General features: G+C 44.5%; 1 protein-coding gene across 1 annotated transcript in view; it reads right to left on the reverse strand.

Moving 5' to 3' along the window:
- The window catches only part of gna12a (guanine nucleotide binding protein (G protein) alpha 12a), a 36,115-nt gene that overhangs the window by 12,070 nt on the left and 6,268 nt on the right, over window positions 1-17,777 (reverse strand). The window contains exon 2 of the mRNA XM_048990288.1: window positions 14,581-14,796. Coding sequence (XP_048846245.1) covers window positions 14,581-14,796 — 216 coding nt within the window. The remainder of the gene's footprint in view (window positions 1-14,580; window positions 14,797-17,777) is intronic.

Below are 17,777 nucleotides of genomic sequence, written 5' to 3' on the forward strand. Positions count from 1 at the left end.
TTATCTGTCTGAGTGGCTGGTCTCAGACGATCTTGGAGGTGAACCTGCTGGATGTGGAGGTCCTGGGCTGGTGTGGTTACACGTGGTCTGCGGTTGTGAGGCCGGTTGGATGTACTGCCATATTCTCTGAAACGCCTTTGGAGACGGCTTATGGTTGAGAAATGAACATTCAATGCACGAGCAACAGATCTGATTGACATTCCTGCTGTCCGCATGCCAATTGCACGCTCCCTCAATGCTTGTGGCATCTGTGGCATTTTGCTGTGAGACAAAACTGCACATTCCAGGGTGGCCTTTTATTGTGGGCAGTATAAGGTACACCTGTGCACTACCCATGATGTCAGATCAGCATCTTGATGTGGCACACCTGTGAGGTGGGATGGATTATCTCAGCAAAGCAGAAGTGCTCACTATCACACATTTAGACTGATTTGTGAGAAATGTTTGAGAGAAATGGTAATATTGTGTATCTGGAATGAATTGTAGATCTTTAAGTCCATCTCATGAAAAATGGGAGCAAAAACAAAAGTGTTGCGTTTATATTTTTGTTCAGTGTATATATATCCATCCATCCATCCATTATCCAAACCGCTTATCCTATTGGGTCGCGGGGGGTCCGGAGCCTATCCCGGAAGCAATGGGCACGAGGCAGGGAACAACCCAGGATGGGGGGCCAGCCCATCACAGGGCACACTCACACACCAGTCACTCACACATGCACACCTATGGGCAATTTAGCGACTCCAATTAGCCTCAGCATGTTTTTGGACTGTGGGGGGAAACCGGAGTACCCGGAGGAAACCCCACGACGACATGGGGAGAACATGCAAACTCCACACACATGTGACCCAGGCGGAGACTCGAACCCGGGTCCCAGAGGTGTGAGGCAACAGTGCTAACCACTGCACCACCATGCCGCCCCTAGTGTATATATATATGTGTGTATATATATATATATATATATATATATATATATATATATATATATATATATATATATATATATATATATATATATATATATATATATATATATATATATATATATATATATATATATATATATATATATATATATATATATATATATATATATGAATTTTGCTTCAAGTTCTTTGTGTTTTTCCATGCATTGTACTTTGTATGACAAAGTCGTCTTGTGACAGAGAGCATGTGCTATAGTTTTGGCGGCATGAGTCACTTTTGGGTGAAGTGCGAAGTGTTTTGGTGGTTTTAGCGCATTTTGCACCAAAGTTAACTGACATGCCCAGGTGCATGTTTCACAGTGTGATATGTTTTGCAAAAGTGGACAAGTGTGAAAATGATTGGATAAAACTGTAATCACATTTAAACACCATAACCAGAAATGTTCAATTTTAGCATTTTTAAAACACAATACAGAACATTTCCAAGATTATCAAAAATAAGAGGTAAACATATGAAATAAATAAATTTAAGAAGGGTAAGTAGGGTAAGGCAGTAGTTTCATCTAATAAGAAACATTTGTGACTTAGGCAAACATATCCAGACCACCATTTCTACAGTCCTCCGTGTTTGACGGTCATCGTTTTTACGCGGAAGTGATATTGTTTGTCAAGGTTGTCGACATCGTGACGACGGTATTGACATACGGCCAAACCCTAAATCATATATCCCAGAGAGATGTTTCCTTTGCAGATGACAGGACTTTTTGGAGTTGAACAGTAGCGATTAAGACTCTTGGGGGAGGGGGGGGGGGGGACTGAAATCCAATGCTGCAATTTTCAGTCAGGTTTCACGTGAAAAAAAAATATATATAATGAAATGAGAAAAGGGTTGTCCCAAAAATAACAGACACTTCCACTGAAAAGCGCAAGATCCTTGATACCATGTGATCTCCTGCCACTCCACTCCAGTGCAAAATTCAAAGACATTTTTTTTTTTGGGGGGGGGGGGGAGGGGGGTATTACCACTATTTCTAAGTAATCTGGCTCAAAAAATATATTATGGAAACAAAAATATCTGACAAATGGAAAGATAGAACAAAGATACTTCTTTTAGGAAAAGCTCCCATTTACCAGCATAATTTCATGCAATGTTGGTTTATCCCAGTAACTCCCTATACGATTCATGGAACGTTCAATTTGGCTCAATTGTAAGATAACACCCCCCCCCCACAGAACTTTCTGTTGACTTTGGGATTAAAGCTAAAATTTCAGGGTTTCTAAAATCCAGCTCTCTACATAATACTATCAGCCGGATAAAGCATAATTCTCTGTACCATTCTTAAAGTTCATACAAGGGCCATAAGAAGTATTACGTGCAGTTCATAGTAAGGTTAGAGTCAGCAAACAACACTCTACTCTTTATAATTATGGGTGATCTCTGGTTAGATGGATCAAAATTGCCTCTAGGCCTTTGATCCATGCATTCGTCTATCTATCTTCAATAACTGCTTATTCGGTAAAGGCTCATGCAGAGTCTAGAGCCCACCCCAAGAAGAACTGGGCAAAAGTAGGGGATACTTTGGATGAGGTGCCTCTGTGCACATGGAAAATTATATCTAATCAAAAATAGAATTCAAATCAGAGAGGGCATAATCACAGAGACATTTAACCGAAGACGCTGCTGTCCACATGCTCTCCTGCTTGCTGTAAGGCCCTCTCCACCTTACGCCCTGTCAAGCCTTAGAAAGGGGTTCCTGGACTAAATGGTCTTAGAATATCTGGAACTATCTGGCACCATTTTAAAGGAGAGTTGCCAATGCACTGATGGAGCAGTGATTTAGTATTGCAAATGTACCATTCAGTTTCCAGTATCCTCTACAGATTTCCTGCAAAGTGATTCTTAATACAAAAAAAAAACAATTAACCAGCTAATGTTTGTTGTTGATTTAAATAAATAAATGAGGTGTGACTGATATATGGTGCATTTTCTTATTCTTTGTGGATACCTATTCTCTGGGCCGGCATATCAAGGACCCTTTCCGGAGGAGCACACAATCAGCCCTCTTTCCGCTCACACTGAGTGAGGGGACGCTTTGGGGCAGAGTCGTGGCCCCCTTGATAATGGGGTACCATTGTGTGCAGCAGATGCTGCTGACGGGCACCGAGTGGGACAGAGGGGGCTTTCTCACACTGCACTGTTAGCACCCTCCCAAGGGTTAAAGGAGCAAGGGAAGAATCTCCTAATTTCCATGCTGACATACTGTCCCAAATGCCGAAAATCTGGAAATAGGGACGAGATTATCTGTGATGATATAACGTTTATTTTATGAACAGAAATGATTTCTGCTTGTTTTGTTCTACAGCATTAAATACCAAACAAAAGGAGATTTGGAATAACACATGCAGAAATTCATGCTGAAGGGCAAATCAGGCCATAATCTTTTAATGCCACCTAGGGAGGAAGATTTACTGCACACAATCTGAAGACAATGCTTGTTAAAATGTGTGATGAGTGAAATGGCAATGCTTCATTTTCAAGGGAAATGGAAAACTGTGGACACCAATACCATAGTCAAAAACAGGGTCTGCGTCATGGGGGGGGGGGGGGGGGGGGGGCATTCACAGGCCCCCCGCCCCCCAAATGAAACATTGTGCTCTCCAAAATGCCACTCACCAACGACACCGTCTTATGTTTTATTTTTTTTATAAAAGTATTCATACTACAACAAATAAGCCCAGTCTCTCCCAGGGACATGGCTATGATAGTCCACTTACCCAAGCCCCCACTCCACCAAGTCGACAACTTACTGGCTGACTGACTGACTGACTTACTGACTGGCTAGCTGACTGACTGAGAGACTTACTGGCTGGCTGGCTGACTGACTTACTGGCTGGCTGGCTGACTGGCTAACTTACTGACTGGCTGGCTGACTTACTGACTGGCTGGCTGACTGACTGACTTACTGACTGACTTAATGGCTGGCTGACTGACTTACTGACTGACTTACTGGCTGGCTGGCTGACTGACTGACTTACTGACTGACTAGCTGGCTGACTTACTGATTAGCTGGCTGACTGAATCATTGATCATTTGGCCAGAGGTCAGGCCTTTGTTTCAACTAGTTCCTGCAAAGAAAAAAAAAACATTTTTCCAAATATTTTTTTTCAAACCAGGAAAACCTTCACATTTTTACATTTATTTTGTGGGCAAATCAGTAGAAAGTTATTCATTCAGGCAAAGAAAGTGGGTAATTCCTTGATGTGACTTCTTACAAATGGTCAGGGTAACCCTGGGAGAGAAATGTGCGTTTGAACAAGTAAAACTTGAGAATTTATGTAAATGTATCTCCTGACAACTCATCCAGTACAGGGTAACACAAAATTCAGTTTGACACACAGACACAGACACACAGATACATAGTCTGAAAAATACCATTAACAGTATCACTAATGGTTTTTTTGGAACAGAAGGATGTAAATATGATATGGTAATGAACAAAGGACTGCCAGAATTCAGCCCAAACAGCACTTTAATAACTGCATCTGAAACCAATCATCTTAGAAACTAGAGATGCACCGACTGCAATTTTATTGATTTCAGTTTCGTTTTTTGTGTTTTTTCTTTTTTTGCACAAACCTCCAAATGGACTTAAGTGTACTATAATCTTCCAAATGATAATTGTTGCAGGGTAATATTATTAATACTAACATCGCATGCTATGCACATACAATTCTTACATCGCTAGTAAGCTGGATTAAGATCGCGTGTTTTCATACCTTCACACTGTACAGATATTATAGCGCAGGGGGTTAAAGTTAAAAAATTTTTAGTCTATCATAGGAAAAAAACTTAGCTAGATTTGCAATTGTAATGATTTTTCCTTTTCAGGATTATCTAGTATATGTTTAAAAATCTGTTTAAAGTTTATCTCCGATGTTTTACAACGTTTTCGTGGTGGTTTCCCCCACGGTTTACTTTGGCTTTACATATACGACATATTGCAATCTTTGTGCCGTCTTCACTCACTGCGAAGAACTTCACGCTTTCAACATGCGTTTGTGAGCGAGCACGCGTCTACTATCGCCTGCGCCTCTGTGCGTATGACGTGTAGCGCATGCGTAAAAGGGACTGGTTTGGTATAGGAAATGCGTGAAACTGACTTGCCGGTCTCCAGTAAGGGTTAAGCACGCTGAAAATCGATTCGGGTTGCTGGGCGGTGGGTTGGTGCATCTCCACTAGAAACACTTGCAGAACTTCAGAAAATGTTATGGTCAGATATTAAAACCACAGAATGCTTATAGTGTACTATCTTATGTATTTGTAGCACAGCACCATTGTGAGGGATCCTTCCTGACCACTAGATGATCAGTTCCTTGAGAAACAGACTATGATCCAGCTCCTCAGGAATGTGCATTCTGCTCTTATCAGTTCATGCTCCAGTGCATGCCACTGTTCCAAGCCAGCGCAATATACAAATACACCCTTCCTCCATAAAGAGTCTGATTATTTACTTTGGATCGCTTAATGAGATTATCAGTCATTTCATCTGGCTGTACGCTCTATGAAATAATGGTTTGGTGAACCTCTGTAGGGCTTCCAAATTCCACAGTATCTAGTGGATGGGTTTTCCCCCTTACGGGAAGCCATGATTTAGTGTTTGAGAGGAAGAAACTGTATTTTTCAGCGGCTGCTTGTTTGCAGTGCCTGAGAGACATTGTCAAATACTAAGCTATTGACAGTTCACATTATATCCTTATACTGTAACATAGACAATTACACTGGAAGACTTAGGTAAGCTGGATTTTCTAAACAATCAATGAGAAAGATTTAACAGTTGGACTGTTAAATGTAAACACAAATGCAAGCAGGCAGACCTTGATGTGAGCCAGTGCAACAGCCGGATGCTGCTGGAATCTGTTCTGGCACTGCATCAGATCTGAATGACTCCCACCAAATCCCTGGGATTCTGTCTCACCCAGCCTGACGGATTGCCGCATTCGCTTTCATAGATCAGGCTCCAGTTCTCTCATGCTTTATTATATAGCCCATAAACAGTCCTCAGCGTACAGCACAGTGCACTGTGTGTATATTTGAATGGTTTAGCATTGATTAATTTCACCATTATTTTCTTTTAATGTGCTGCTTCGATTATTCTCGAAGAGCTAAAGTTTGACAAATACATTGCAAAGACACTGACACAGTAATTCTGCTTATAAATATGATCTTCCCATTATCTGTTACAAAATATGAAACAATAATGAAGCTACACAGTTTACAGTTAGGTGTCAGCATACAATGTTTGCGCAAGAATCACATGTTCATGGTCTGGCAAATTCTTCCCCTTTAAATGAATTTTCCATCCTTCAGATTTTCTTCAGATTTGACTTTAATAATCCTATTGTTTCATTCATTAATGAACAAACTCGGGGAAACAGGACAATTCAACTGCAAGCCTATTTCCAACTACCATGTATAAAACGATGGGGAAACTAACAGAGTGTAGTTTTTCAAATAAGGAAAATGAGCCTTGGCTTTTCAGGCTGAAGTGAATTTTAAGGATTAAGTAGGTGAACCGCGTCAGCTCTCTAGCAGGGAGCTGGCCGACTGCGGTTTCTGGAACAGCGAAATGGCAGGAAGAGTCGGGCTGCTGGTCTTCTAGTCTCCGATTTCTTTAGCAGCTCACAATGAGAGCTTGGCCGTGGGTCACCTCGGGGCACGGGGGGCGATCCGCCGAGCCAGTGCAGAGCGGGATCGCCGATACAGGTGGCCCAGTGAGTGAGAGCGGGGGGGGCGAGTCGTCGAAGACGGCCTCGTTCTGGCAGGCAGGTGGCAGCACTGCATCGCCATGGCTACCAGAGAGCTGGGATGTGCCAGGCTGCAATGCGACGGAGAACCCCGCACCCCCGAGCCCCCCACCCTTTCTGTTCATAAGCCTTGCTTTACAATGTTCCAGACCTGCTCCTCTGACCAACTTAGCCTGCTCTGATTGGGGGGGGGGGGGGGGGAGCATCACGTAAACAGGACAAGAAAAAACAGGCCCTCGGATCCTAATCTGACTGTCAACATAATATATCAATATGCTAGAGGCCTTCAATATAAACGATTTTATTGGGCTATTTCTATTCTCACTGTTTTTATACTTCATTGTATAAAAAAAATTATTACAATTGGAATAGCTGTGTAGTTAACTATACGCTCCATTTATAATTTATCGAAGAGCAGATAAGATAAAATGAGCAAAAGGATGGACGCCGGTTTCAGTTTCAGTGCATTATGGTCTTTAAAGTCATTGCTCTGTAAAACAATTGGCTCATTTGACACTTTTTGTCTGGTTCCTACAGTAACAGAACACACACACGCAGGCACACACACACACACACACACACACACACAGAAATACACACAGTGCCAGAGCAGCTCTTTTGTTATTTTTTTTTAGATACCGAGCAGATCAGAGGCTGAACAGATGGAGAAACTCGAAGCATGCGAGTTGCATTCGAGACACACTCCGCCTCCATGCTGCCACGCACCAACCTTTGAAAACCATGTGACAGTGAAGTGTGGGGCCCATCAGGTATCGGCATGCGAGAGCCACAGAGCTTCCCCACCTTATATGCGATTTGTGCTGCTGCGGCACAAATTGCAAATCATTCTAATGATGGTCATGGGAGTGATGTGTCATGAGACGCAGAGCATTAAGTGCTGCCAGACTTGTCAGTCCAACGTATCCCACACATGCTCAATGCATACCTGGCCTTCCACCTGAAGCAACAGAAGACTCGATTCACCAAACCATCTGCCACTGCAGCAAGGTCCAGGTGCTGATGCTCACATGCCCATTGCAGGTGCTTTCAAAGGGGGACAGGAATTAGCATGGGCACCCTGGCCTGCAGCTAGGTAGCTCCATATGCAGTAGCCCTTCTGCTGGTTCGTCCCAGATGTAATAGCCTCCATTCACATCTTGTGTCGACAAGTCTTGGCCGCCAAACCCCCTTTTGGCAGTTCATAGCCTCGGCGTTTCTGAGATACTCTGACCCAGTCATCTGGCCATAGTCATTTGACTTTTATCAAAGTCCCTGCCCATCAATTTTGCATTCAATGCATCGACCACGAGTACCAAATGTTAACTTATTGTGTAATATATCCCAGACCTTGACACGCACTGTTGTACTAGATAGCCAACATTATTCATTCAACATTAAAGTCATATGATAGGTATGGCTGTAAATGGCAGCACCTTCATAATATGGTTATATTGCCATTTGCATGTATAAGATAAATAACTGCAATATATAAAGTGTATGAAATTAACTTATTAGCCTATATATTCCAATAGCAAGAGAGGATGAAAAAGTGACATCCTCAGCTTTTATTTACTGCTCTCGTTTTTTTTTAATTTGAGGGAAGGGTTACATTAAAGAGGCCTCTGGAGATCATGGTCACGTTGGGCAATTTATTTTCTGTTCCTCTTTTACAGGAAAATGATCACAGCTGGTTTAAATCTGACTGCTTTCATTTGGTAACTTTTGATCTTGCTATTTGCATTTAACACGGCAGTAATGAAGTGTTCTATTCGAGCTGGGATCAAAGCTGCCACAGCACGCTTTAATATACTGAGCTGCTATTGGGCCTTCACACTAACATGCTATAATTGGCTCTGGATTCTGTAGAGCATAAAGGAAGCACTCAGTATTCTATCGTCAAATTAGAGCATAATTTCGCACAACGTAACAGTAAATCTGGGCGCATATGTGAATCAAATACAGTCAACCTTTCCACATGGTGGGGGTTAGGCGTGCAGGCCCCCTGCGTGCTGGAAAAACCACATACATTTTTTTGGTCCCCTCGGCAAACTAAATCAGCTTGAACAAAGTCAAGTGATTTGGATCTGAGTTCAGTTTAGGGCAATAAAATGGCAGAAAAAGATACAAGAAACATAAACACACAAAGATCACAGCAAGACCCCTGAAAGCGGCTGCATGTGGCTCAGTGGGCTAAGCCTCATGTCTATCACTAGAAGGTCACCGGTTTGAGCCTGACCTTAGCAGAATGGTTATGGCTGTAGGCGTCTGAGGGAGGCCCGTAACCACCAGCTTTATGGGCTGGGCTTTGCTGGCAGGCTTGCTGTTGCCGGAATGGGTGTCATGGAGAACAAGATGGGGTGAAAAGAGAAGTTCTCCATATGGGATCAATAAAGTGTCTTTGTTATAATACAGAACATAGTCTATCTGGTTCAGTTTGACGAAAATCCTCCCATATCTCATCATTAGATAGAGGGTATCCTCAGTGCGAGTGTGTGGCTTCTGTGATTGCAGAGGCCATCAACCCCACGAGCTGCCTGTCGAACAGCACGTGTACGTCATCACACCCAGGCTCCTCCAGGCTTTCCACCACTCGACCTGGTCACATGATCTTTCCCGACCTGGTCACATGATCGTTCCCGACCTGGTCACATGATCTTTCCCGACCTGGTCACATGATCGTTCCTGACCTGGTCACATGATCTCTCTCGACCTGGTCACATGATCTCTTTCGCATACGTCGGCTGGTGCCTGCTGGCCACACGGCGACCGCACCGCATCAGCTTCCTTCGGAAAACCCAGATAGTACTCCCAGAATTCCTCAGGTCATATAAACATCCATCCAGCTGGCCTTTCCCTTTGTAGAACGCGAGGGTGGATAATCTCTTGCCTTTCAGACTGTGACTTACGCAGTGATAATCCCACAAAAGAATAAAAAGTGACTCACATGACTCTGGGGGATTTTCAGCGGACTTCTAACGTAAAAACACCCTTGACGCACAGAGCCACACGTGGGCTTTAACATCATGCCTGATTGGCTCCTGCTGTGTTTCAGTAAATTACAATGTTTATTCATGGGCCCTGCTGGAATATGCCATCAAAACCCCAAGCAACCAATAAGTCCCAAAGATTCTGACAGCATGGCATGCAGCAGAAAGAGGCCGTAAGAATACGTGACGTTACCAACTTTTGGCTCCCACCAGAATTTCCACCTGTTGCCTTGAGGGGGTGGGGGCGGCGTCTCTGTGTTCTGAGCCGCATACAGAAAGAAAAGATGGAGTCATTGTGGGGAGAGCGTCGACGAAAGCCAGGTCTTCGCTTTCACATGACCCGTGCCAGCAACGTCTGATGGGGATTCGCCAATTAACGTCAGCTGGACCCCGCCTACGCCGATGAGCTCCGATACACATGGAATCGTTCCAGGTCTCAGCAGGAGGGGGGGGAGGAGTAGCAGAGCGAGGGGGGGGGGTGGGGGGACTTTCCCCCACCACTGACCATGACCTCTCTGAGCACAGTAGCCCTGGTTTGCCGAAACACTCAGTCTTCTCCCTGGATGAGTGGCGGCCGTTCAGGGGCTGTGGTAAAATGGAGTGTCGTCTCTCGCCTGGCAGCGTTAAACGGATCGGTGATGTCTAACGGCCTCTTTGTTTGGCCCGATGAAAGGAGACACACAAGCTGCCGTCAGAAGCAGATTCTCCCAGCGGCTAACTGCTTACAAACAGCAGATCCTAACAGAAGACGCTGAGCACACAATACACTCCCTTTAAAGAGTGAGCCAGTTTTGCAGACTGTCTTAGTGAGTATGAACCCTACATCTACTGCACGAGGGTTCCTGAGCAGCGTGTAGCTCATACGCACATAAACAAACTCAAATGCATATCCTGTCTATTTACTACACATTCTTCTGATCTGCCCTTTCATTTCCATTAACCATTTACATAATCTCTCTCACCCAACCACACTAATATCTTATCTCCATGTTTTGTCTTAATATGTCCAATAAATATTTACAGTATATTATATTTATTACTTTACTTGGACCAACAGGGCGGCATAGTGGTGCAGTGGTTAGCACTGTTGCCTCACACCTCTGGGACCAGGGTTCGAGTCTCCGCCTGGGTCACATGTGTGTGGAGTTTGCATGTTCTCCCCATGTCGTTGTGGGGTTTCCTCCGGGTACTCCGGTTTCCCCCCACAGTCCAAAAACATGCTGAGGATAATTGGAGTTGCTAAATTGCCCGTAGGTGTGCATGTGTGAGTGAATGGTGTGTGAGTGTGCCCTGCGATGGGCTGGCCCCCCATCCTGGGTTGTTCCCTGTCTCCTGCCCATTGCTTCCGGGATAGGCTCCGGACCCCCCGCGACCCAGTAGGATAAGTGTCTTGCAAAATGGATGGATGGATGGATTTTGACCAACAAGCGTTGACGTTGTAGCACCAGGCAGACTGAGGAATTGTCGCATGAATGATGAGGACGCTCTTTAAAAGGGGAGAACACATCCTTACAGGCACTGAATATACACCAGACCCCACCCTACTACGAAAACACAGAGAGGTCATACACACAGCAGGTAATCTATACAAAGCTCAAGACATGGGCAAACACACACATGACATTTGGGATCACAAGTATTAACAATAAGCAAAACAAGGGGCTATTTAGAAGCATCTCCCAGCATGTTTAGCACATTTACTGAAGCCATCTTGCCAGCAGTACAATACATTTCCTCAGTGTGTGACCGATGTATTACAGTTCAGATGATAATAAAGCACCTTTGCTTTGATAGGGGCAACAGCTGGACACATAAGGTCATTAGGGAATCGACCATCAGCGTTCCTCACGTTACTACACGAATGGTACAATGTTCCTATGTTCCCCACTTCATATCCAAAGTGATATTTATGTCTGTGAATGATCCGAGCTTGGATGACGTCAGGCAATGTGGGGGACAGGAAATGTACAGCATTCTCCGAGTTGCCGTCTAAGAGACTCATGGGAGGGACAGACCAACCATCTCATCCAGAATATACATCATAATATTGCCCTCTTCCTCTAAACAAGTCTCTCCGCTCATCCATAACCTCGTCACAGTCTCGGTAAACCTCAGATGTGGTCAGCAAAGGAACGGGCTAAATCCTTAATAAGTCATCCGAGAATGTCTAGCTGTGGTCGGAGAGGGCAGTCTGAGAGCTTCCCACATTACAGGATGTGCATTCGGAGTTACCTAAATAAAACTCCTTCCACAGAATCCCCAAAGTAGTACAAAAATCCTGGATGTAGAGGAATGTGGAATGTAAAGCATGAAAATCTATATTCTGCAATTGCTGTTACTGGAATCAGAAATTCTTCACCAAGCTCAAGTACCTTCCACCTTCCCTGTCCAATATCAACATACAGATTACAGAGGAAATGCAAATTTATTCCCTTATAATAACCACGACCAGACAATTATGTTATCAGTTCCCAGTAAAATGCATTCTGGCACTATTTACTTCATACCATTAAGGTTACATACACAGTATATTCACACACTATTATATGAAACATACATTACAGCCTCGTCTAGCAAAGTCAGATTTTTGAGGAAAGAGATGTTTTTTTCTTATTTATTTTTGCAATCCTTAGGAAGTGCTATAGAAATATAATCTTAAGAAAATAGGAGATGTGAGACTGAAAGGCAGAGCCAGAGAATGCGAAAGGCTTGTTTTTCTTTTCTTTTAACTGTCATGGTAATTTCGTTTCCTCCCTAAGCTCCTCAAGTGGATTGAGGCAACATCCTCTTCTCAAAGACCTGCTGGTCCTGAGGGCTGCCTTTCCCAAACAGGAAGTCTTGTCAGCTTGTCTGCGGGCCCCGGGGGAAGGCAGTATAGGAAAGCCTGCCCCCTCGTAGCAAAATGGACATACATCAAAGAAGCCACCCCAATAGGACGGCTTTAGGAGGCCACAACAACACCATTAACCACATCTCCTGCTGTAGGACACTGTGACAATAGGGTTACCCACATCTCCTGCTGTAGGACACCATGACAACAGGGCTACCCACATCTCCTGCTATAGGACACTGTGACAATAGGGTTACCCACATCTCCTGTTGTAGGACACCATGACAACAGGGCTACCCACATCTCCTGCTGTAGGACACTGTGACAACAGAGTTAACCACATTCCCTGCTATAGGACACCATGACAACAGGGTTACCCACATCTCCTGCTGTAGGACACCATGACAACAGGGCTACCCACATCTCCTGCTGTAGGACACCATGACAACAGAGTTAACCACATTCCCTGCTGTAGGGCACTGTGACAACAGGGCTACCCACATCTCCTGCTGTAGGACACCATGACAACAGAATTAACCACATTCCCTGCTGTAGGGCACTGTGACAACAGGGTTACCCACATCTCCTGCTGTATGACACCATGACAACAGAATTAACCTGGAGGACACCATGACAACAGGGCTACCCACACTCCCTGCTGTAGGACACCATGACAGCAAAATTATCCACACTTCCTGCTGTAGGAGACCATGATAAAAGAGTTAAACATACCTCCTGATGTAGTACACCCTGACAATGGTATACCACAGTATTTTCAGTGACCCCTGGTAAATTGTACCTTTAAGATTTCAAAACACCGGAATAGTGTTGCCCTGAAACAACAATAAACCTAACTTTGCTGTGACAGGGCAGGCAGCAGACCATGGTGCTATTGATATGTATATCCATGAGAGAGGGTTAGGAGAATTACTGGAGAAAAGTTCTCCAGTATGATTATCAGTATTTAAGTAACGTAACCTGATTACTTCCTGTTACCTTTGGATTGCCTAAATGCCAAATGTGCACACAAACACAAGTGGAAACAAATATCAATAAGCTGAATTTTACTCCTGTATTGCGTAAGACACTTCAAATGCAGCCACTGCCAGACGTCCCGCCTCTCCCAGAAGTTCCAGGAGTCGCCCGCAAACTGACAACAGCTCCCTGACACCTGTGAACGAGGCACAACATGCTGGCAGTCTGTAATTTCGCTATTCAGCGCTGATAAAATTAGCAGACTCAAATTTTTACTGCTGCAACCCCACTCCACCCAGTCAGCAAATTTTACCACCAGCACCACTCCCGCCCCAGCCAGCCACCCGCAAACCGTCCAGTCCAGGCAATGTACTGAGGTATATAGTATTTTGACTGTATTTTCTAAAACCATGCTATTCCAATATTTCCCAATAAATTTTGCTGGGGGGTGACTGTAATACTGCCCAAGTCTAGCAAGTACCACTTCCCTAAAATCAGTATTCCTGTGGTCGGTTGTCTCTATGGTATAGACAAATAAGGCAGTATACACATTGAATTTTGTGACTGATTTATGTAATGACAGATCAAATTAGAAATGAACAAGAAAAAAGCTGCACAATGAAAGCAGTATGATAGAAAAATCTAAATATTCTCTGCAACTAGACACACAACAGCAGCCGGGGATTCTTCACACCCTGACGCGATGGACGCCACATTAATCACTGTGGTTTATGCTTCACAGAAACAGTTTTCGTGTTATGGGTAGATGACTCATCTATCTTTTCAGAGAAACTAGGCAAGCGGACATTAGGAAAGCTTCTTCACACGCATGGCAAGGTCGGTCGTCCACTGTGACCCTCAGCGCGGCTGAGTCCCCCCCACCCCCCCCAGCACCGCTCTGGTTCCAGCAGTCTGCACTAACTGGTTTGTTGTTAAGCAGATGTTTCCTCAGGTCAGTTATCTTAACCATTTAAAAAGTCGACCAACCGAAGAAATTAAACACTTTGGAAGCCTCACCTGCTGGTCACATGATCTGGTCACAGAGGGAGATACTCACCAGCTGGAACTCGCTCCTGCGCCCATAGGCCTCGCGGACGCCGGCGTCGGCCCACAGCGCCTGCAGCGCCGGCACATACAGCTGGAAGGTGCTGGGCTCCACGGGCACCCCTGCCTTGTTCTCGAAGGCCATCACGAACATGGCGTGCTTGGCGTTCTCCGAGTTCTGCCAGGCGATCCCCAGCTTGTCACGGGCGTCCACCAGCACCCGCATGCCCTGGGGAGGGGTGGGGAAGACGCAGAGTCAGTCAGTGTCTGGGATTAGCGCCATGGGGGCGTATGAAAAAGGCCTGAGGCCTCGCAGAGGCATGGACGTGATTTTCAGCACAGAGACATCAAGGGTAAAAGACAGCAGAAATGACAGGACTTCAATCATTCAGACAGCACCAAGGATAGAGATGTATAGAGAACTGGGATTAATATTATGGGTAAATAAAGAAATCTGTGTTTCTTGCACTTTTATAGCACGAAGCTGCTTCGGAAGCTAGCAATGGAAACAGTGATTCAGAGGGTGATGCGAAGCCGTCTAATCTGTGCCATCAGTAGTGAAAGCTTCTCAAAGATCTGAGTCACATGTACCTCTGAAAACAGAATCACTGAGACCCTGCCTACTTTGTGCTTAGCGGAATATTGCTAAGGAGACTGCAGGTAACTGCAAAAACAAAGGCGAGGCTCATTAATCCTTTAACTGAAGAGCTGTGCATCATCTTTGGATCAGTGTGATTTATTAAGACATAAACTCTCCCTTAATTTAATTATCTCAGGATAAATAGGGTGTCCATTAATGAACCTTCCTACATCATGTCATTGAGCTTGCACAGCCGGAATTAAGCCTCCTGGGAATCTCACTGTGTTCATGCAGAAGAATCGCCGGCGGCCCAGTGCAGTGGGGATGCCACTCCAGCAACCAATATGGTGGATCGGGTTGGTGCTGCTACCACTGTACATCTTTTGACCGAACATTGATTGTTATTTTTATTACTCGAAGAAAGAGATTATAAAAGCACAAAATTCCCAGGGTTCTTCCTGAAGCTGTCCAGCACACTGAGAGCAAACACCTCACACTGCAGACACCCTCGTTTGAAGCCCCTCAATGCCTGTCATCCCCACCCAGGCCTCCCAGCTGCATTGCCTTGCTGTAGGGGTCTTTGTTTGGTCTCCAGGGCAGATCCCCACCACGGCCGGCCTCTCTTCCATACCCCCGACCTTTCCCCTGCTTTCCTTGTGAGCTGGCACCACATGGGAATTAGCAGGGGGGGGGGGGCAGGGAGAGCAGGGGGGGGCTATCAGCCTTCTCTGCATTATCACTGCATTATCACTGTGCAGGATAATTGCAGTGTGGGGTGTAAAATGGCTCAGCATCTCTGCAAAGTCCTGCAGATGTTCTCAGCTGGCCTCCCCTTCTTGTTTCTTTGTACTGCCCCCCCCCGCCCCAACTAATTTGGAGTCCATTCAAATAAGCTGACTTTGCCCTACAAAGGAGCTTTTCATCAGAGGGCTTGCAGTAGGCTGACCCTGAGCAGGCTAACGTTCATCTTAACAATAAATTTTGATGTTTCCAAATACCGGGGAAATGGCTGGGAGTCTTTCTGACCTTGCATGTCTGCGATAACCTTGAAATCAGAGAACTTATCCACGCGTTGGTGAAGCAACCTAAGGCACGAGGCAAACGTTTGTGCGGAATTACTACTCCTGAGATGCCTTCCTGCCCCCATAAGTCCTCTGTTAATGAAACACCTGTGGGGGTCAAATAGACCCCCATGAAGGTGTGACCACTTGGGGCTGATGACCAGTATCATTACCATGCGAGTGCCTGTGCGCAGTCTCTGAAACCGGTGTTTCTCAACCGGGTCCTTGGACCAGTTTGAGAAACACTGTCATAAACTAATCTGAAGTACAGCATATTCAGGGAGCAGCACGGGGACAACAGTGAAATGGAGGCTGTAAGCGACTGCTTTCTAATAAGTGCACAAAGCAGAAAACACAGTGTGTCCCATAACTGCAGAATAAGTACGACTATAAGCATGTATTTTCACGCTATTTAAGGGACTATAAATCTCTGACATGTAACAAATCAACTACAAGGTCAAATAAAAAGAAAAATATATGAAATTGGAAGATGGTTGGATAAAGTTACAGTTTCTCAGTACATGAAAACAGAGCAGGTCACTGGTGTAAATTCTTATTATGGCTGTCAGGCATGTCCCACTTTTGCAGGTGGGATGTGTCCTCAAGTGCTGCCTGAGACCTGTGGATTGTGGGATTGCTGTGATGCGGATTTGACCAATCAGCTCACATGCCTAGATCACATGACTTCTCTCGACGTCTGCTAGCCTTGGTTGGGTTAAACTATATATAAATTCAAGAGCTTACTTCATTATTTGTGTACATTAAAACCTACAAAATGCATAATTTAGGACTAATTGTTTTGATAACTAATATGTAATATAAGTCCATCAGATTTTTTTGGGGGATTTCTGTTAAATATTCATTCTGAGAGATGTAAACTGAGTTTTGATCTGCGCTTTCTATAATTCATATCCCATCTGATGGACGTTATCACAATAAACTTCATCTCACATGTCCACATGAATTTTTAAACAAAGGTTTCTTCCACATCGTTTTGTTATCATGTTTATCAAGCAATTAGTCCTCGTTATAAAGAGGAAAAGGGGCAATAGAGATTCTGTTTTTCACGCTTCATCCCAGGAAAAACCAACTCCAGCTGTCTGAAGGCATCGGTTTAAACTCTAAGATTTTCCACGCTGCCCGTTTTTTTAGCCTGAGGTATCATTGCACTGTTGCAATGTGGCCTCCACCTAATGTTTTGGATTCCCACGCCCTGTAGCCTGACCAGATTCTGGGTATGCATTTGTCAGCTCTGTTAAGGTCTGTACAATAGCTGCAAGTGGTACCAAACTTTTTACTATTTTTAAGCATTTCGTTTTCTTCAAAGACTCTCAGGTCTTTTTATGTTAGTTTTCCCACCTCCACCTATAGACACAAAAGCAGTCTTTTTATTCTTTAGATATCCCACCTAATGTTTTAAAACGCAACCATACGCAGTAAGGAAACAAGCAGAGCGACACGTTAGCAGCACAAGTCTTAGTAGGATTTTCAGGAAACAGCCAATCGCATGCAAGCTCTCATTTAAATCCTGTAGGGGATTCATAAGGAATGCCGATGAACTTTCAGGGC

Source organism: Brienomyrus brachyistius, chromosome 22, assembly GCF_023856365.1.
Source record: "Brienomyrus brachyistius isolate T26 chromosome 22, BBRACH_0.4, whole genome shotgun sequence".
NCBI classification, from domain to species: Eukaryota; Metazoa; Chordata; class Actinopteri; order Osteoglossiformes; family Mormyridae; genus Brienomyrus; species Brienomyrus brachyistius.